The sequence below is a fragment of the Astyanax mexicanus genome, chromosome 15, assembly GCF_023375975.1.
Source record: "Astyanax mexicanus isolate ESR-SI-001 chromosome 15, AstMex3_surface, whole genome shotgun sequence".
NCBI classification, from domain to species: Eukaryota; Metazoa; Chordata; class Actinopteri; order Characiformes; family Acestrorhamphidae; genus Astyanax; species Astyanax mexicanus.
Genome location: NC_064422.1, coordinates 33,919,541 through 33,941,267, shown reverse-complemented (window position 1 = coordinate 33,941,267; position 21,727 = coordinate 33,919,541). Strand labels below are relative to the sequence as shown.

The following is a 21,727-nucleotide window of genomic DNA, read 5'->3' as shown; positions in this document are numbered from 1 at the left end:
GCAGCAACAGACTGTGCACCACTACACTGGAGTTTAGATTCTCTGTTTGAACCTGAGCTTGACCCGATGCCTAACCTGATTCCCCACCACTTTCCTCAGGTCCTGTCGGGTCAGGCTCAAAGAAATGGTCTACGTTTTAATGCATTATTTTTATATAAAGCTATGGCACCATAATCACAATATAGCAGAGTAACAAATCACACTGTGATTGTAAAAAGGCTGCACAAGTTAAAATATTCAACAGCACTGACCTGCCCAGGGTGCACACACAAGCTGCTACACTTGTCTGCATTACAGTGTGAACTTCAATTCTTAACAAAGTGCTTTCTTAAATAATAGGCCTATGATTCTTCTGTGTTGCACTGTTCATTAACGCAACAAACACACCCACACATGACTGTAGTTACTGACTGTATTGCTTTTTTTATGGATTATAAGATATTAAGCACACATTACAATAGTCACTACTCAACTAAATAAGTCCAGAATGCCTCATTATATAAACTGTTACTAAAAATTAAGAAACTGGGAATGAATCAGAAAGAAAGATAACCTTATCAGAACAGTAGCAACAGCGTGTAAAAAATAACAGGCAGGTGTGTGATCAGTCTGTGTAAACTGTACGAAGGTGTTTCCTAGCAGTGTTTAAGAATAACACGTTTTATATGCTGATCTGCTCTGATGGTTACAAGGCTTGTGGTCTGTTTATGTTGGATGTTGAGAAGGATCATTGATCCATATGGTTGCTAAGAAGGCAGTACTTTGTTCAGTAATCTGACTGCCTCGGGGAAGAAGCTGTTGTGGAGTGGGGTGGTGGTGGAATGAATGGTCTATCCAAGCTGTTAAGCTTTAAATTATATTTGTTTACAGTTTTAAATGTGCTTTAGCTCTGCATATACTACCACATAACAATGATCTTTCTTTCATGATGCTTTTTGAAAAACTAGCCCCGGTCAGCCAAACATGACTGAATCATAAACATAAAAACAAATAAATAGGAAAATAACAACATTATGATTTTACTGTTACTGTGTAGCTGTATTATATTCGGATCAGAATCAGCATTGTTAAATATTCAGTATTTCAGTACTATGATTGAATCCAGTGGTACATCATAAACACTTTTTTTTGGATGCAGTAGATCCAGGACCTACTCAGAGTTATTGGGCACAAGCCATGACTACCCCCTCGAGAGTGCGCCAGCCCGTTGCAGGGCCATATTTATACTTAATACCACATAGACTCTACTTTATTAACAAAGTATTTTAATTCACTACTATCACAGTGAAAGAGTAGCTGGTAATCTCTCTTACTTATACTTTTTTACTCTTTTAAACTTTTAGCCTTGTTTGACTGCCAAACCCCCTGCTGAAAGCTGTGAGGTGACAGTTAAACTAGCCAGCATGCAATGTGTTTCTGGAGATGCAGAGAAATTACAGCAAACGTTAAGACAGAATTATAGAAGTAATAAAAACCACAAGACACTATTTTTTGTGATGGACAATATGAACTCAAATAGTAGAAAAATATATACATAATATATATATATATATATATATATATATATATATATATATATATATATATATATATATATATATATATATATTCAAAATAAAATATATGTTGAAATAATGGGCATGGGAAAGTTTACATTGATTAGAGGTTTTGATTTCAGTTTCAATTCATTTTCAATCAAATTTCCAGCCTCAATATGAGTATAACAGTGCAAATATGTTCAGGTTCCATACAGGTTTAAAAAAAATCCTTACAATTAAGGAAGGTGTGGGTGTAGCACAAACGTGACTATGCTCCCTGTGCACTTTACTGCTATTAGTCACAACCAGATGCCTAGTTTTGATCACTGGCACAACAGATGGCAAATAGGAAGAGATAAGGAGAGATGTGAGAGAAGAAGAGGTGTGTATTAGTGAACTAGATACATGTAGAGCTTTACAATTTTAATACACTTCCAATGTACTGTTTCATTTTAATATTCTATTACTCACAGGGCACAATCATCGCCCCTAGAAACAATAGGCATTTTAACACCTACACTTTTCTCTCATGCAGCAGCGTTCAGGCCAGGCACAGTCACAGCTGTGCATACTGTGTCCTGATAATAAATGAAGAGCGCAAACACAGTCTCACTAGAGAGTCCCACACTGCCCACACTTTTTAAGGAAAGTTAAAGCATTCACTGTCCCCAAAGTATCTGCTCTTCAGGACACACATCTGGGCTTAGGGGCTTGCAAGTAAAACACACTGAAGACGACGCAAGGAGAGGAGGCTTTTACCATTTCCTCTAATAAACATGTCACATAAAATCCCCAGCAATTCCCCATCTCACTGCACAGCCCAGAGTGTTTCAGTGCTGCATTTACTGAGCACACTCAGTACACTCCAACCTAATGTTTATTATCTACAGAAGCACTGCAATCAAAGCTGCTTTCAAGCGTTGCTGAAGGTCCTGTAATAGAATGAATTCGCTCACTTTATCAGTCAGATCTGATCCCATTCAGTGGCACAATATGATCTAAATAAAGCATTTAGGCAGTGCATTGGACTTTAAGTACCATAACTGCCTGTAACCTGTTCATTTTCCGTCCAGCATTTATCTCACAGTGCTGTGGAAGCACATAATAATTGGTGCTTAGTGATTGGCTAATTGAACAAATTGGAGCCCAGAGAATTATTCAGCATTAAAACCACTGTGGCCCTTGAGGAATTAGCAGGACGTTGGATTTGGATTAAATGGGGTCATTAATTCAGTCTTTCTGGTTTGTGTGTATATGTATGCCTCTGCTCTGGGAGCATTGATTGTAAATGGGATGGATTTAGAGACCGAAAAATGAATGCTAATGGCTTTGCGACAAAGATTCTACAGTATAATTGATGGCTGCTTTATCTAATCAGGCCCCTGGACTATTCGAGGCTCCTGCCTCTTGACCCTGCTTTTAAAGGCTTAATTGATCATAAGCGTAACGCACGGCTGAGAGAGAGAGCAGAATTCTGAAGTATGTTCAGAGCCTGTCCACAAATCAGCGGAGTCAGTCTGAGCTAAACTGAACTGAAATAACCTTTTTGCGTAGATTAGGCTAGGGCAGCTTCAAGCCGACAGCCGAGACAGTCCGGTGCTCCTAGAACTTCTCACTTCACTGTGCTAATTTGAACAAGGCTTTTATTTTTCTATTTGTCAGCGGGCTAAACTGTAGCATGGTTGTTAAACCTCTCCCAGGCCTAATTAGGAGAGCAATGCTAGCATTCATAGCTGAGCTCGCGCTCCTGGACTGGGAGGAAGAGGGGGGCCGTGGTGATGCCTCTGGCAGCCCGGCCTGGCAGCTCCCTGCCCTTGTGGCTGCAATATTAAGTGACTGCTGAAATTCATGGCCTACACAGCCGTTTTATAAGTCTAGGTGACAACCTGCTTTCATACGGGGCAGGCGTTTTGCGACACATTAGCAAATTGCTCTGTTTCATTATTCATTAGGGCGCTGTCATCTCAGGAGCGCCGGCGTTTTGTCGTGGAAAATAGTAGCAGCCCTTTTTCTGCCCTGCTGCCCAGAGCCCTGCTCTGGTGGCAGCAGACAGCAGACACTGTAAGGATTGAGGCAGTTCACAGATAACAAGGTAAAAAAAAAAAGAACACTAATCCACTACTACTGAGTTCTGGAGTTCTGTAAGCTGTGTGAAAGTTCTTTTTAGATGGGAACAGGAAAATGGAACGGAAAGTACATTTTAACTTCCACTATAAAAATGCAATAAACAGGGTTTTGCAAAAGCCACCTGAAAATAATGAGATTGGAAATGTTAATGAATTTTATTCTCTGGTGGACAGCACTGTTTCTAATTAAATGGCTCCCACAACACACAAAATCTATGTAGAACAAAGATTGAACAAACTTTACTACATCACTTTAAGATGAGTTTCCTAGTTTAAGTTTAATGACATTTTCAGACATGAGACTTTATTTAATTTCATTTATAATGTGTTGAAAGTTTTACACTAAGGCAGACAGAAGATACTGAATGGGGTGTCTGAAGGGGGAGGGAGGGGGCTGTAACAACGTCATTCTCATTACCCTCACTGTATTTTCTTTTTTTGCAAGTTCTGAAATCACACTCCTCTTTTCCGTCACCTTGGACCAAACAACAGTTCCAGTCTGTGAGCAGTGAGAGGGCAAGCTTGCCCCCTTATGGTCTTTCCAAGAAGTAAAGTTCATTCTGGCTGCAGGAAGCCTCACAAAATACTTCACATTTTCCAAATTAAGAAAGTAAATAAATAAAAGTGTTCCTCTTGATTTAACAGCAGGTGGGTGTTCACACTTGTGCTGGAAGATTAATTGCATTAATTTGATTAAATGAATTACTGTTTTAATTAGACTTTTTTATGGGATAATTAAGATTGTATATCCTACCAGAATCTATAGAAGCTGTCAGAATCTTAGTATAGATAGACATTTGTCTCTGTAAACAAGTATTTTGTGTGGCAGTAACTCTCATATTTTCACTTTTCCAGAAATGAAATACAAAAAAGTGTTTTTTTGACCTTGTTGAAAATAAAAGCTGCTGGCAAGTTTGAAGGGAGATTCTTAATATTCCTAAAAAAATAAAATAAAATATACCTTTGTTATTATACTTGTTTCGTACAAGTTTTATTGGATAGTTTTGGCTCTGTTGAAAATGAATGTAAAAAAAAAAAACTTTTGTTTGCTATTTGATAACTCTAAATGATGCTGTTTGTTGCTAATTTGAAACAAAATACAATTAAATAACTGCAAAATCATAATTGAGAATCTCTCATATATTTAAAATATATGAGGATTTAATTTTTTACAGTATCATCCACCCTTACTTCTCACAACAGTATTTGACTTAACAGACTTAAGATTTATAGTTATAGAAAGAGAAAGAGAAAAGAAAAGACAAGTTGAGGAGAATTTTAATAAAAATTCTCTGCAAAGGTTTCTGTCGGCTCTGAGGAGGACAAAGCACAGCAAGTGGGCTCATCTAGAGCACTACCTCACAGTACATTTCTCCAACGAACAAAAAAATCCGAGAACAAGAGTGAAAAAAGCAGTGGAATAGCTCCAGGTGAAATGATAATTGCCCTTGAGAGTGTGAGTGAATTGTACTCATCTCTCTAAGACGGGCTCTTTCTACATCAATTAGTACTCTCATCCCCATTTTAAAATAGTATACTGGTGATGGGCCGTGGGATACAGTTACATAAATTCATTCAATCATTATATAAATCATCATTTCAACACATTTCCCAAGCTTCCTACAGCTACAAGAAACAGATAACAGCGTACATACTCTGATAACTCTCTGCAGTTTTGTATATTATTAGTGCTGTATAATCATGACATTTTAGCTGACAATTCTTCGATTCATTAATGTAATTGTTTTTTTTGTTTTTACATTTATGTTAGCAGGCCCATTTGCTTAATAATACTTAAATATTAAACACACACAATTATGATAAAAATAAATATAAAATGTATGGAAATAAGCTTAAAAATAAGAAATACAAATTCTCAGAAACAAAAAATCTAATTAAATATACTAAAACAAATAATCTTTTCCTCACTGGCTTCTACGATTTTTGACAAGAAATTATTTTTGGATCATTTTCTATGTGTATGGTTTGTACTAAAAAAATAAAGTAATAAATGTAGTAGAAAAGAAGAAAAAAAACATGGAAATAATAAATCAATACAATAGATCACAATTACATATAATAGCGATTAGACAATTATGTAAAATTATGATAGGTCTACATCCTATACGGAATATCAAAACCAGACCCAAATATTCTCCCATAAAACATCCAGGGCCTAAAGTTTGCTTTCCAAATGGAAGTGTCTGGATGAAGAAGCAGTAACTACTACAGTTAGACAGTCAGATCTAAACTGGAAAGACTGGTTCCCATTCTCAACATCCCAGTCTTTTCCTAAAGCACCTCCAGCTAAAAGACCTAAGCCGCAAACCTTCACTTACCAAGCACCATGGCAACAAGGCTGGATAAGTGCAATACATTGCTGCATTGCACTGTAGTGCCCAAGACCACCTCTGTTCATAAAGTCTCATTTACTTCATGACAGGGACGGGCGATAGATATGGATCTGAAATAATATCTCAATATTTCTGAGTATTCTTTAACAAAACAATTTTCTTGGCAATATAACAAAACACAGATTTTTATCAATTTCCAGAATATTCTATTGCAACAAATGTATGTATGAATTTTTTTTTTTGTATTAATATAAGTTAGACTGTACAACCAGCACCCCAGTAGAACCACAAACACACTTACACACTATAACTTTACATTTAATATTTTAAACATACCAAAATGTGCAATGGGAATATCTACATGTGCGATACAGTTTTTTTTCATGTGCTGTTGTAAATATTAAATGTAAAAAATCCTTAAAGATTTTTATCATTTATAATGTTTATATCTCTATATTTAGTTTGCTACTTTCTATTTTTGTGTGTCTTTGTATCCCTTTTGCTGTAACAATGTGTATGTTAGTCCTGTCACCGTCTGTCTGCCTGCTACGAACTCTAATACTGCAGAAACAAACTACATTTCCCATAATACTTATGTACTCAATCACGACTGGATCACGACTCTGGAATCTGCATTCCAGTTCGCCATCCTTCTGATTGTACACACCTGGACTCAGCTCTATAAATAGTTCTCTAATTCTCTAATTCTCTCTCACTCCTTCCTTACCCAGTATTGAACCTATCTCACATAGTTTCTCTACCTAGTGCTTCTTTTTGTACTTTGTCTCTCTTTTTGCCAACCCTTTTTACTTTAGAACACTCTTTTGCAAATAATGGAACAATGGAACAAAAAAAATCTATTGTCTATTAAACTACTATCACAACCTAACTTTATTATTTAAAATATTTATAGGGATATTATAGCGATATTAAACAGGCCACCATGTGTTTGTTTAAATAACAACTGGACGATGAATTACTAACTTCATTCTCTTTAAAACTCGCACACTGTGTGAGTGAAATTGAGTTTTGAGGAAAGAATGGCTTTTATTGTTCCTGCAGAACATTTACCACCATAGCCTCTTCTTACTCCACAGCAGGAGAAAAACATTACCTGGCCATGTGATCACAATGCCTTTTTGCACATAATAAATGTTGCGTTTTGAGTTTCAAAAGCATTTCAATACCTTTGCTATTCGCTGTGGCATTCACCATAACAATGGCATTTTCCGCTGCCATTTTCCGTTGACTCACGCTGGAGAGGTGGAGGTGGAAAGTGCTGGAATATCTGTGTCACTGTGTTTTCTTCTGCCATGCAGCTATAAAGCCTGACAACTCATCCAGAATCACATTCAGAGAATGACAAACACAAGTGAGGTAGTAGACGGCACTAGATTTATCTATCCTCCTCGTTTTTCTTACTTTCCAGAAGCAGGGATCTTTGGCTGAAGTTCAGGAATCAGGCACACCACTCTATTATGGCACACTTCATTATATAAGCAGGAAGGAGAATGAGGAAAATCACCTGAGAAACAGGAAACCGAAACTATGGGACGACAAATAACCAATCATTGCATATATATGTGGTGCCTCTACAGGACACTTTTCGCACACCTTGTTAATAGACAGCAGGGTACAGTGATTTTAAGAAATACCTTTTCCAGAACAGGAAATCATCTCCAGCTGCTCTGTAAATTCCTATTCAATGACTTTATGTATCAGCTCTGAGTGTTATAATTTTATTTGACTTGTCTTTGTCTTTAGAGACTTCATGCTCTCCTGAGAGGTATGCTAAAAGCTGATGCTCCATTTCTACAGGGCTGTGTGGGAATTTGTCCAAAGAAAATATATTTTCATAAACATAAGTTCTAATTTCTATGTATTTCTATTCTATATAAATCACTAAAATCACTGAAGTAATTATTATAATGCACAATTAACACTTTGTTACCACCCTTTAAGGTAGATTATGGACATGAAATGTTGCCTAAATCTACATTATAAATGTTTAATTGGTAGCACATTGGTGATTCATGTTGGTTCTATGTTGTGAAAGATTTATTGCAGTTTTAGAATTACCAAGAGTCACCAAGAGTGACCAAGAAGTGTATTCTAAACTGAGGTTCTATCCATTACTAATCAAACACTACAAATGTGTATTTGACCTCTTATGTACAGAAATTGAATATTAAAAATGCACGTTGTAACATTCCTAATGAAATAACCTTACTTTAGAATACGATATGGACCCATTAATGGCTGTATAAATGTACTACTGGCTTATTAATCTCAATATACTTCAATACAGCAACTATATAAAATCACATCTCATCAATTACACACTAATAACAACATGAGAATTAGTTAATAGATTAATGCTCAACAATTTTGTTAACAGGGTCATAATAAAGTACATATTGTGCATTAAAACAAATGCACAATAAAACAGCAATTATTAGTGATTCCCACATAACAGATCCCTAAATATGCAATAAAGGTCACACAAAATAACATAACAAAATAACATAACATAACACATAACTCATTTACAAATATCTAATTCAGGCTTTCATGAGACCCTAATTAATTAATTAATTTATTTATTTATTTTTATTTTATTTTTTTATTATTATTACATATGCTATGTTCACTGAATTGATATCTATTTACAGTGGCTGGGTCATTTATGACAGGGACTCTACCCAGTGATGGTTAGCAGAGTTACCATGGTAACAGTCCCCTGCAATCATAAACCTCATTTAAATTTATTGAATTCTTGCGAACCATAGCAAGGCACTAGTATTCCCACACACGAGCATGAATGTTTTTTTTATATGCTAGAAGAATCATCTACCATCCATCACTGGTTGCCAAACCTGGTTCTGGAGACCCTGGTCCTCCCTTTCCTGCACATTTTACTGTCTTCCCTGCGCCAAATACCTCCACACACCGAACCCAACAAATCTGCTGTCCATTAAGCCTTTCATCAGTGATTATAGGACCAGAATTGGGAAGCTGGGAAGATTATGACCACTTACAGACAAAGCAAATAACACTGATTATCTCTGAGAATGTCAAGGGCTGGTATATGTTATATGGAAAGCTAATGATTTTCATAGCTGATGTGTTGAATATAGGTGAAATGGGCAGATGTAAAGGGCTGATCGACTTTGACAAAGGTCAAATCAATATGACCCAGAAATAGCTGTTAACTATAAACAGCTGCAAAGAGCAGGGAAAAGATGCTATTCCCTTTTAAGATGTTCTTATGGTGATTTGTTTAAAGGCAATTTAAATATAAATCCACACAATCTAGAGATGTTTACTAAGGTTAACACAGTAAGTATTTGAGGCATGACTGAGGGTTATATTGTTGTCTTGACTGTCCTTTGATATTATTGTGAATATTGTTATTATAATGGTTGCACACTGCTTTTTTTAGGTATGCTTTAGATTAGATGCATAATTTCCATGTAGAAAAAAAGGATGAATGTGGGCAAAATATGAAAAAAAAAAACACAACAGCAACAATTTAGCAACCACCTAGCAACACCCTGTCAATCATTAAGCAACATTATGGCAACTGCCAGAAATGCTGCAGCACCATAGGAACCACCTAACAACTCCACAGGATTCTCCTGGCAAGCCAAAACAACCCAACTAGCAACACCACAGCAATCACCTGGCAATCCCATAGCAAACATCATGAGAAACCTTTCATGGGAAGAAATAATCACCTAGCAACACCACAGCAACCAGGGCTGCAACGATTACTCAACATAATTGCCAAAGTCAAATACAAAAATTATGTGACTCCAAATTTCAATGTCAACTAATAATTTGCAACTGCGCCATGCATTGAAAAAGTGAATTGGAACGGGAGCCTTTCTTATAGGACGCACTGAACGAGGGGATGGCAGAAATGATCACAGACTAATCAACTTATCAGAAAAAGAACATCTGATTAGTTGAAAACATTAATTAGTTGCATCCCTAATAGTGACAACCTATTAATGACTTAGCAGCATTACAGCAATCACCTGGGATATCATACTGACCACCAGGCAACACCACAGCAACCACTTTGCAAAACCATATGAACCACCTAGGATACCACAGCAACAATTTAGAAACATCATAGCATCTAACTGGGATATCATAATGAGCACCAAGCAACACCATAGAAACCACCTAGGAGCCACTTAGCAACACCATACCAAGCTCCTGGGATACTATAGCAACTATTTAGCCACACCAAAGCAATGCTATAGCAACATCGTAGTACCATTGTAGCAATCACCTTAGATACCGTTTGCAAAACCACAGCAACCACCTGAGATACTATAACAATCACCAAGCAAAAGCATGTCAAACAGCTACAAACAGCATGGAAACCTCCTGGAATACTATAGCACCCAACAGAGTAGCCACTTTAGCTATGCAAACAAACTCAACTTTAAAACAGAGCCATGTTAGATTATGTTGCTCAAGAAAGACATAGCAGTTCAGTGAACTGATGCAACCTGATAAATATTCATATCATTTAATTGAACTCGATGCATACATTGAGAGCAGCTGCCAGACGTACACAGTCTGCTCTTGACTTTTGAGTTTACATAAAAAAAAATAAACAGCACTGGCTTTTCCTAGAAAATTCACTGAGGTATATTAAGGCAAATGTATGCAGATAGGACTCTACTCCAAAAGTTCTGAACATCAAGAACACCCTGTGCAGCCCTCAAAGCACTGACTCACTGGTGTAGGAAGCCAGATGAGTGCACTGACTTTAACAGCAAAGTATGATCAAACCACACAGTGAGTTTAGGGTAAAAAATCTATCACCTCTTTCTGAGCTGTGTTGTTATACAACTCCACATCCATGGTGGCCATGCAAGTCAAGAGCAAAGCACTGGAAACCTTATCAAAACACCCAAGGTAAAGAAATCAATATCCACCTACAAAGGTAAAAAGCTTAGAGCTACTCCAAGCGAAAGGCTTCCATGAAAGCATAATACAGGTAAGAACATGTGCTACTGTTACGAAACAGGCAAGAAATTAAATACGGTCACATCATGTGTGTGCAGCCTCTCCCCAGGGCAAAATTCTCACCTCGTGGAACGCTCTGCCCTTACAACACCTGCCTCCAGGCCGCTTTCAGGGCGCTGCCATTTTATTGACTTGACTTGAAGTATCCACTCAGCACTGTGCTGACTGACCCAAATAACAGCAAGCATTACAGCTTATGCCAGCTCAGATTACCCTTTGGTCCTTTATGCCCAGAAAACTGTAAATACACATCCAGATATTGTACAAGTTTCTTTTGCAAACAGATTTCTAAATGTTGAACCTACTTTTTAAACCATTCAAACCATCTCACTTATGTAACAACCACCAAAAATAAATATATAAATAAATAAGGAAATAATACCTTAAGGCCTGTTGCATTATGTATTTTATCGACTTCTTGTACAATATATAGACATAACCTGAATATACTTGCTTACCTCTATACTGACCATTTTGTTATAACTGCATTTGTATGCTATTATATTATGATTACATCAGTGGCAAAAACATTTCTGGGACAATGTATATTATGAGATAATTTACATTTTTGTCTAATAATGAATACTTCACATTCTGTGCAAATTGTATCTAAGTAAGCATGGCCAGTTTTGTACTGTTGGTAGGTCTGAGCAATAAGGTAAAAACTGTATATGACAATATTAAAATACATAATAATTCACAATGCATCAATAGTGACCTATTCTTGAAAACCCCTATTCTGGTATTTGCTTATAGTACAGTAACTGTTTTTTTTTTTTCAAATATACTGCAATTCATTCAATCAAACTGGACTAACTATGTTATCTAAACAATAATAAAATACATAGTTTGGCCAGTGTTCTTTTATACTGTCAGCTCTTCCTCTTTGACTCCTAAATTACTGCAAGATATTCAAACTTGATAACTGAGTATAACCTTACACAACAGGGCCACTGCTGTCTATACCTAAGATATGCTTAGATGTGACATTTTGGAGCAGTTTCCTACACAGGGATCAAGTCTGATCGTACACTTCATAATGTTGTGTAGTCCAGGACTAGGCTTAACCCTTGTCTGGGAAACTGCCACCTTATGTTGAGAAAAAAAAAACTTACTGCAAAAATAATTTATTATTATTAACAATACAATATGATTATATTCCCCAATTCTATAATAACCTCCTTTTTTACTCTCACAGTCTGCCTCTGCCAGGCTCGTCTGAAACTTTAGCCAGAGTTTCTGTTACTCACATGGATGTTCCTGAGTTTCTTCTTTCCTCTCTCCAGCCGGCTGAGCAGTCTGTGGTGTTCTCTGGGTGTCTGCCGCAGGAGTGTATCGTCCACTGACACGGTCTTCCTCAGGGTCACTTTGTCCCCCCACAGTTCGGTGCGGGGTCTCTCAGAGTCCACAGGTTTGGGGATGCGCTTCACCTGCGACACACAAGCCACCTCTCCCCGCTCATAGTCACGCAGCACTGACCCTGAGAGAGGAAAACAGACACTTCAGTCGTCAACTGATACCCACAGTGGAGAGGGGGGTGTTGATCATAGAACCAGGCAAGCTGAGGACAGGAAACATCTCATTACACAGATACAATTATTCTGCCATCTTCTGAATCTCAAAACGAATAAGCCTTTATGTGAAATATTAAGGAAGCGCCTATTACTAGATATCAAAACTAGCCCTCATCTCATTTCCTGTCTCAGCCCTGATTGTTCCCAAACCTCCTGTTAATGCTTCTGATTCAGCATGAACTGCCTCCCACTACATCCTTGAGAAAGTCATGCTTCTGACTAGCACTCTACTGAGAATAATAATAACTGAATTGAACACAGCATCCACATATTGCCTTACAGAGAAGAAAAGAAAATGATTTACGTATATTTAATAGAAATCCATACAGTGCCTTTTACATTTTAATACTTGAAATATGACTGGTGAACCAATCAGAGACTTTGGATTTTTTCTCCCTCTGAAGTCAGCAGTTGTACTGGGATTAGTAAGGCTGGTTTAAAAAAAAAAAAATAAAGTTAGCTCATTTTGGGGAAAAAAGGCAAGCCGTAATAATAATTTAGGTTATTAGGTGATTTAAGCACTAATAATTTAAAATCGAATAAAAGAGAAAGCTTTTTTATGCAATACCTTTGTATTTTTATTGTAGTAACAAAGGCTGAAAAATAATAAGCATAATGTTGTTCTTAATGTTGGATGCACTGTAATAGCTACTATTGTAACCCTTCAAGTTACATTAGATAAGAATTCAGAAGGATCCTGAAAAAATACCCAGCGTTGCATTGGTATTGGAGCTGATACTGGAACTTAACATTGCATTGGTATGGGTAATAGAGAGCACATATAGTATGAAGGGGGTGCTGAACATATGTGCACCATTAGATGATGTTTGGCTAAAGCCAGCAGTATGTCTGCAGTGTGCAATTAAGCATCACTACTTGCACATGTTACTGCATTGTGGATTTGTTTTTTTCATAAACTTTTCAAAATTTGCAGTTGCTCAACAAGTAAATGTTGTTCATTTAAGCTTATTATGTCTTGTTTTAGATACAAAACACTGCATTCACCAAAATAAAACCTATGCAATATGGAACGCTATTAATACCAGAGTTTATAGGCGTCCACATGCAGTTAAGTTGGCAGTAGAGCAGTTGAGTTGGCATTGGTATCTGTATCAGTATCGGTGCATCCCTAAAATTAACTGTATGATGTATATTCTCATTGTTATTTATCAGTTTGCTTTGTTTAAAATAGTGCTGCAGGGATCAGACATAATTAGACATAATTGACAAAATTGATTCTAAAAACTAAAACGTATTACATTTGTGATGGGTAGGGAAATGCAGTACGGAGGCGATAGGCCAAGAAAATCATTATTGCAGAACTATATCTTAATGGTGCAAACACCAAAAATAACAATAGAGATCTAATGCATGGAGAAAAGCTGCAACACGTTAAAAGATTAGAGCAGCTTATTGGCTTAAGTACTTCAGTGAAAATAAGTGTCAAAGTGCCTAAAGCAACGCATCACGGTGCATTTGAGCACACACATACAACACACACACACAATGTACATCTTCAGGTGCAGAGGTGTCTTGTTTCACTGTATTCATTCAGGCCAGCTGTCAGCTGTGAGGCCGCAGTAGATCAAGTTCATCCCTGTTACTAACTACTCAGCTACTGAGTCACTGGTAGCAACACAGTGGCTCATCAGCTCAGCAATTAAAACTTTATGAGGACCTGGCATCTGTTATCGTCTTGAGAAAAGCTGTTATGGCAACGAGCCTGTCTTCTGAGACAGCATTGACAATTAACACACTGCAGCGGCCCGAGAAGTAAAAGCCTAGCATTTTGATTGGCTCATTTAAATCATTGTACATTATGTACAATGTAAAGCACAATGTAACTCATTAAGCCCTGACAAACTGACACTAGACACTACACAGGAAAGATATGGACAAAATTGGGACAGAAATCCAATTTCAACTGTCTAGAAAGAAAATTTTACTATCTATTGTAAACGTTGGAGATGTTAGAGATGATGAAGCATTGCTATGAGGATTTGACTGCATTCAACAACCTTGAGAATGTTAGTGAGGGAAGAATGTTGAATGATCACCCCTCAAACTCATATCCAACTTCTTAAACCATCCCTAAAGTAGTTTCACTGCTCCACAGCTCAATGCTGGCAGGGTTCATATCCCTTCTAGCCTATGAGGTTTCTAGGTACCAAAAGATTCATTTTTATGCACTGCTGAGGACCTATTCTATTGGCAATACGTTTCTACAGCCTCTAGAAAAATTGTGTGTGCACGCATTTGCATGTGTCCCTTGAAAATAAACTTAAAATAAACTCTTTTTACATTGACTCCCATTGAAGGTTAAGAAGGTTTTATCTATTTCTTGTAAAGTTACTGTTTTGGAAATACATGTTTTTATTGGAGAGCGATGATATAAAACCATTTTATGCAACTGATATAATGACCATGTAGTAGTATAATAATAATGTAATTACATTAATTTAATTTTTCTTGTTAATCGAGGTTATTATAAATAAATTAATTAAAAATAAAACCACTGTTTTTTTTTTTTATCAAAGTTGACATTCTGGCTTATTCACATTCTTGTTGCAGAAACAAATGTAATGGGCAATGCCTATTGTTGTACAATAAGTCAATTACACAGTCATCATGACAGGCCTAATCAGAAGCATACAATGAAAAAAAAACAGAAATATAGTGATATTATACATTATATGGAAAACAACTGATTGTTTTTCAACAGCAAAAATAACTGGACATTATTCTGTTTTTACAAAAACTTTGTGTGCAATCATTTTTTATTCACTTCTGATCTACACCTCCGTTCAGCCAGTCAGTGCTGAGTACAGAGTCATGTGACAGGCTCATGATACTGCACAGGCACACTTTGAAGAACACGTTTCTACCCTCTCTCCAGTAGCGGATTGCTATGGTGACAGTGGTGATGATATAGTGTGTGTGTGTGTGTGTGTGAGTTGGGGGTGTAAGCATATCATGTGTCCCATTGTGGCAGATCAAGTTGCCTTGCTGGATGCTAACGAGAGGGATTCCTGCAGAGTGCTGGCATGCAGAGCTGGGTCATTATTTTCCCATTATAAACGCACATCTCCTCACACCATCTGCTTGGGTGCATTCGCTGCATGCAACTCTCTATTTATCTATCACACAGCACTGGTGTACAAACACCTTTATCAAACAAATGCACACATCCTTATATTTCTGACTGAATTTAGAAGATATATTTTTCTTCATCTTTAGTTTTATGTCTGCTATATATTTTAGTTTATATAAAAAACTAGGGAAGCACAATTCATATATTCATAAATTGTCACCATATGAATACATTGTCATCACAATGTGCGCATATGCAGTAGTCAGACTTTTCATATCAAACTAACTGTATCAAAAAAAAAAAAAAAAAAAAATATATATATATATATATATATATATATATATATATATATATATATATATATATATATATATATTATATGTGTTTAAATAGGTTTTGATTCTACAGAGCTCTAAGCATATGTAATTTGAGCATCGGTGCCCAGCAAATAGCCCCTCCTCCCTTCCCACTTGTCTTTGGGAGGCTAGTTGTTTAAAACATTGAAAGTGGTTTAGACAAAATGCATTAAATCCAATATTAATTTTTGAATTTTCAAATTATACCAAAATGGTTAGAACTAGTAAAAAAAAAAACTAAACACTGTATAATTAAACAAATTTGCTGTTAAGTTACAATCACAACCATTTTCTGTAAATGCAGGTCATTAAACGCCAGTCACGTAAAGCATTGAAAGAACCATATAATTATGTGCACATGTGGAGGAAATTACTTGGTCTCCATACATACAGAAATAGAAATGTGTATAAATAGATTGCATAAAGGTAGGGATTGTTTTTTTAAAGAGCATGTGAAGACCACAATAGGTTAAAGTCTTTAAATTCCCATGCAGAACAGAATTGAGGATTTCTGAGTGTAAACACAACAGTAAAATGCTGCTTACCAAATGCTTAACAACTCTATCTATTCTATTTTAATCATGATTCCTTTACCTTTCTGACTGCTTTCAGTATTATTTGGTGGTGTTTAAATGTGCTCTACACCGTTAGTGGTTTGTGTTGATAGTGGGCTGGTAACTCTGATGAACTATTATTATGTTATTATATTATATTATATTATTATGAACTGTTATTTTTGGTCTTTATTTCCTGGGGTGGTCCTGATAAGGGCCAGTTTCATCATAACATTTGATTGTCTTTGTGACTGTGTGTGCATTTGAGGACAACTTCAGTTTAGTTTTTCTGTTTTTAGTTAAGTAGTTCTTGACATAATTTGGAATAGATTACTAAAAAAGACTATCATATTATTCAATTTTGTATGGCAAGAAATGAATGTAATTAACTCTTACTTGCCAAGGCACAGCTGTTAACTGAAAGTCATTTGAAGTGACTGAGAAAAGCTGACTGAGAAAATGATAAGATGTGCAAAGCTGTCATCTAAGCTGACTAAGCTGAGCTACTTTGAAGAATCTAAAATATAAAACATATTCTGATTTGTTTAACACTTTTTTGTGACTTAACAATTCAATTTGTTTTTCTTAATAGTTTGGATGACTTTAATATTAATCTATAATGCAGAAAAAAAATTAATTTCACGTGTCCAAACTTTTCACTATATTTATCATTATTATTAAGCTGCTTACATGAAGGATAATAATGTAATGATGTAGGCACAGTGTATGCTTGCCAACTTTATGGGGAGTTTGCCACTCCATAAACCTCACACAGAGATGCTTTAATTTTTGCCTTAACTTTCAAAAACGATCTCCTCGGCTCTCACAATCAAATTAAATAATAGAGAAATAATGTCTGATTGTATATTTTGCCTAAAAATCAGCCAATCTATATTATATACTCCTTTGCCAATGCTATGAGGTAGCCTTATTTAGTTGTAAACTGTCTGCATATAAGTAGATGTCAAAAACTGCAATTTAAAATGGTCCCAATAAAATTCAGTCAAAGCTAAAAGAAAGATTTAATGAAGCACACATATTGCTAATAAGCTGTGGGCTCTGTATCCACAGCATAGGCTTCACTTTTATAAGAATCATCATCTTCACCACCATCATCTTTAACATCATACCCACCACAATGATGGTACAAAGGAAGTGGCTTCACAAAAGTCCCTCCAACTAGCAATGAGCATGTATTACAGCCAGGAGTGACATAACATCTGATCACATCCTCCTACTGAGTGAGCCATTAAGAGAGCTCTTCTAGTTTACACCGCAGGGTTTTTCAGATAATATGACCAGCCAGACAGAGTAAGCGCTCGCAGCCCTCAAATTGCCTGATAATGTGCATACTGTTGGGAGGTTTAGAAGAACCATCATTACTTCCCCTGGCTGAACAGCACATATGAAAAAGAACTAAAAGCACACAAGTAAACGAATGAGAGCACTGTAAAAATGTGTATGAAAGTATGACTGATACTCCATACCACAGTGTCGGGATATTAAGTACTACATTTGATTATTATGTGCAATGAGAGACCAAAGGATATCCCTAAATGTTCTGAGCAATCTGGCAAGATAAACATTTTGGCAGCTGCTGTCAGCTGCCTGCTTCCTGTAATTCCCTAATTAGTATGGATGCACCAGCATGGCAATTGTGGGCAGGAGAGAGAAATTTTCAATGGACACCAATGGAAAAATAACTTATTTTAGGTGATTTTGGAGAAGTTATATTAATCTATTTTTGACACAGTTTAAGGGACACTCTATGTGTTCATTTTTTGTCAAGTTTTAGTTACTAATTACTAACTTGAACACATTGGTCATCAACAAAATGAAAAAAGTATTGGGGCACCTGTTTTTTTATTGGTTCTTAAGAAATTATTAGTTTTTAAAAAAGAGCGCTTTTGTTAGAGTAACAATCTCTGCTGTTCAAAGAAGATGTTCTATTCGATTCAGAAAAAATACTACAAGGATTTGATTGAATTCAGCAATAAGGGCAGTCACCATCAGTGACAAAAGTGGGTGTAAGAAAAAGGTGTTGTATGATCACCACCCCCTCCCATCTCCAACTCCACCACTGATCCAGTGTGATTAATCCAATTAAAATCGACTGCCACCAGTAGTCATTATATAGTGGGCTGAAAGAGCATTTATTTATTAGCTGCTAGCTTGCATTGATTTTTAGTTTTAATAACTGTAGATATATAAAAAAGGGAAATGGCAATATATAAATTTAGATATAGATTAATTCAAATATGTACATAAAACCTAATTCCTGACAGACTTTGCTTTATTTTAACTTATACATAAGCACCAACTACTGTTTTTTTTTTCTGATGTCAAGCATAATAAAAAGCATGACTGTGAAACTGCACATTATGTTTTAAAATGTGATACTTTCAGATAGTAGAAAATGAATACAAATTGCATTATGAGTGAATACTGATTCGTGAGTTCAATATCTGGCAACACAAGGACAGATCGCTGCATACAGTGACAAAAGGGCAGCATGGGTTTAATGGCATGTCCCTGATAGTCAGCTAAAGGACACATGCTGATGTTCTACACATGGTCTTAATGGTCTAAAAATACTGTTTTCGCAAGGCCAGTACCAATATTCATCAGAGTTATTCATTATCTAGATAACTTACATAGAAAATTAGAGCTAGATTCTACTTCTGTTTTTTTCGCTTTATGTTGTTAATCAGTCCTAATCATTTGTTTTTAGGGTCCTTCAGTCATGTTGTTATTCACAGGCAGTCAAATAAGTTCCTTTTGTTTGTATTGTGTATTTTTAATCTGATTTTTTTTTTTTTTGTATGGACTGTTCAAAACATTACAAAATGCAATAGCAGTGAAATCACATTACCTTTATCTTCTAGGAGTTTGTGATAGGGAAGTAAAGTGAAAAAAATGTTTGCTTGTTTATTTATTAATTTATTTAGAGGAAATTTGTGCAGAATGCAGACGGTCAATGATAGTCAACCAAGTTCTTCGGCTAAACTACATACTCATCCCAGTCGGCGGGTTGTTCACAATTATTGAATGACATTCACTACACGCAACAGGTGCAATGTTGCAGGGTGAAAAGCGAAATAATCTACTTTCTTGCCTAGATTCTTGCTTTAGGTGTATATATATGTCATATACCAGATTAAGCACCACAATCATACTTTTTTCAAATATCAGGAAAATTTAATCACCTGTTTCATTCCGTTCTTTAATCTTTCTATTTTTTAATTTCTGCTAATAACGTATGAATATAATGCTTCCTGATTAGCAAATATGTGTAAATTAAAGGTGTTATTTTGCTAGAAATCATTTAGTACTTGCTTTTTTTAAAGTACAGTAGGACACTCACGTTGCATATTCATGCTGCATGTGAAACTGTTCTTCTACCTCCACTTTCTGCATTAGCCAATAAAAGAAAAATTGACTGAAATACGAGAGAATCTAGAAAAGCCTCTGGAAATCAGGATCCATGGCCTCGCCTACCTTGACTTGCAACCACCCACAGGAAGAGCATCACAGTGCTGTTAGCCAATCAGAAATTGTCTCACTGGGCGTTCATTCTTACTAGAGAAAAAACTATGAAATAAGACCTTTAAAGAAAAAATCTAATTAATGAAATGGTCTTACTTTGTTTCCTTCCAAGTGATGCAGGAACGTGGGTGCATGATTAATCGTGGCTGAACGCTGTGAAATGATAATGGACTTTTTTTTGCAGAGAAAAGAACAGCAGGTCATCTACTGCCCAGCAGCACTTCCTGTGCAGACATTATTAAATGGAATTCAGGAGAGTTCGGAGAGGACAGAACCAAAGTACAGTCTCTAACTCCTCAACCATCTATTCAGGAATTTTATCACCACGTCCACCCTTTCCTGTTCACAAGCTCAAATGCAACAGTGCCCTCTGCAGGACACAGAGCATGAAGAGAGAGCATGAAGCAAGTTTCACTTAGTAAGACTAATAAGAGACACATATTAGATTAAAGATATTAGAGACTGAGAATCAACAAATAATAATAAATTACACAGCTAAACTATTAAAAATATTTAACAGTACCTTTAGGGTTTATTAAATTTTATATTTAATGGAACCCCTTAATGTGCTTTGAGAAACCTTCAATAAAAGGTATTTTTAGAAGCAAATGTTCCTTAAAAGCACCTCAAGGGGTTCCTACACAACTTTAATAAAAAAAAAAAAACTAAAAAAAGGAAGAAAAACTTTTTACAATCCATAAAAAAATCTAATTTGAAGGAATTCCATCTGAAGAGTTCATAATATGATAAAAAAAAACAATCTGTGATATTCACATTTGAACATTAAACTATTATCTTACAATTTGTTTAATTCAGACAGTCAGTGTTTGAGCTCTTGGAAGCAATAAGCTTACATTTCTGCTTATTACACCTTCCACAATGTTACACAGTCATCACTGGAAATAATTGGCTTTCTGCACTGAGGATTGGTGAAATGAAGTGAGTTAATGCTCCGATTTCAAGCTGGGAATTGTTTAATGATCTGTCAGTACCCTGGCTTTCAACCTGCTGCCTAAATCTGGATCAGTCCTCACCAACCAAACCAAACTTACAATAATTAATATAAATTTGGTACAAATAAAAAAAATAAAATTGGTTGGTGCAATGGAAGTGGTCCAGTGCAAAAGTGGGGTTTTACAAGTGGTTTTCATAAAATTTATATTCCCCCATACCTACAGTACAGTAAAGAAAATGAAGAAAATGCATTAAAAACAGTGCTACCACAGACCCAAAAATAATGACAGTTTTACTTACTTAAGTCTGCCACTAAATCAGTATTCTAACTTGTATATGAAATGCAATGTGTAAAAATAAAACCGAAACTGTATTTACTTCCTGTGGTATTTGAAGGACCTTCAGAAGATGGATTTAAATTATTTGAAAACAAATTAAGGCCTTTTTGCTAAACAAATAAAATAACTTTTAAGGCTTTGAAAGGCTCCACAGACATCATGCTAACTGTGTGCATGCATTTGCAGTATATTTTCAATCCACAAAGCTGTCCTATGAAGATGTGAAGTCATACATTATTGAATGAATAAA

The 21,727-nt window shown here is 36.0% G+C and overlaps 1 protein-coding gene across 1 annotated transcript in view; it reads right to left on the bottom strand.

Moving 5' to 3' along the window:
- Nucleotides 1-21,727, bottom strand: part of ankfn1 (ankyrin repeat and fibronectin type III domain containing 1) — a 112,759-nt gene that overhangs the window by 77,901 nt on the left and 13,131 nt on the right. Inside the window, exon 5 of the mRNA XM_022669036.2 lies at nt 12,315-12,544. Coding sequence (XP_022524757.2) covers nt 12,315-12,544 — 230 coding nt within the window. The remainder of the gene's footprint in view (nt 1-12,314; nt 12,545-21,727) is intronic.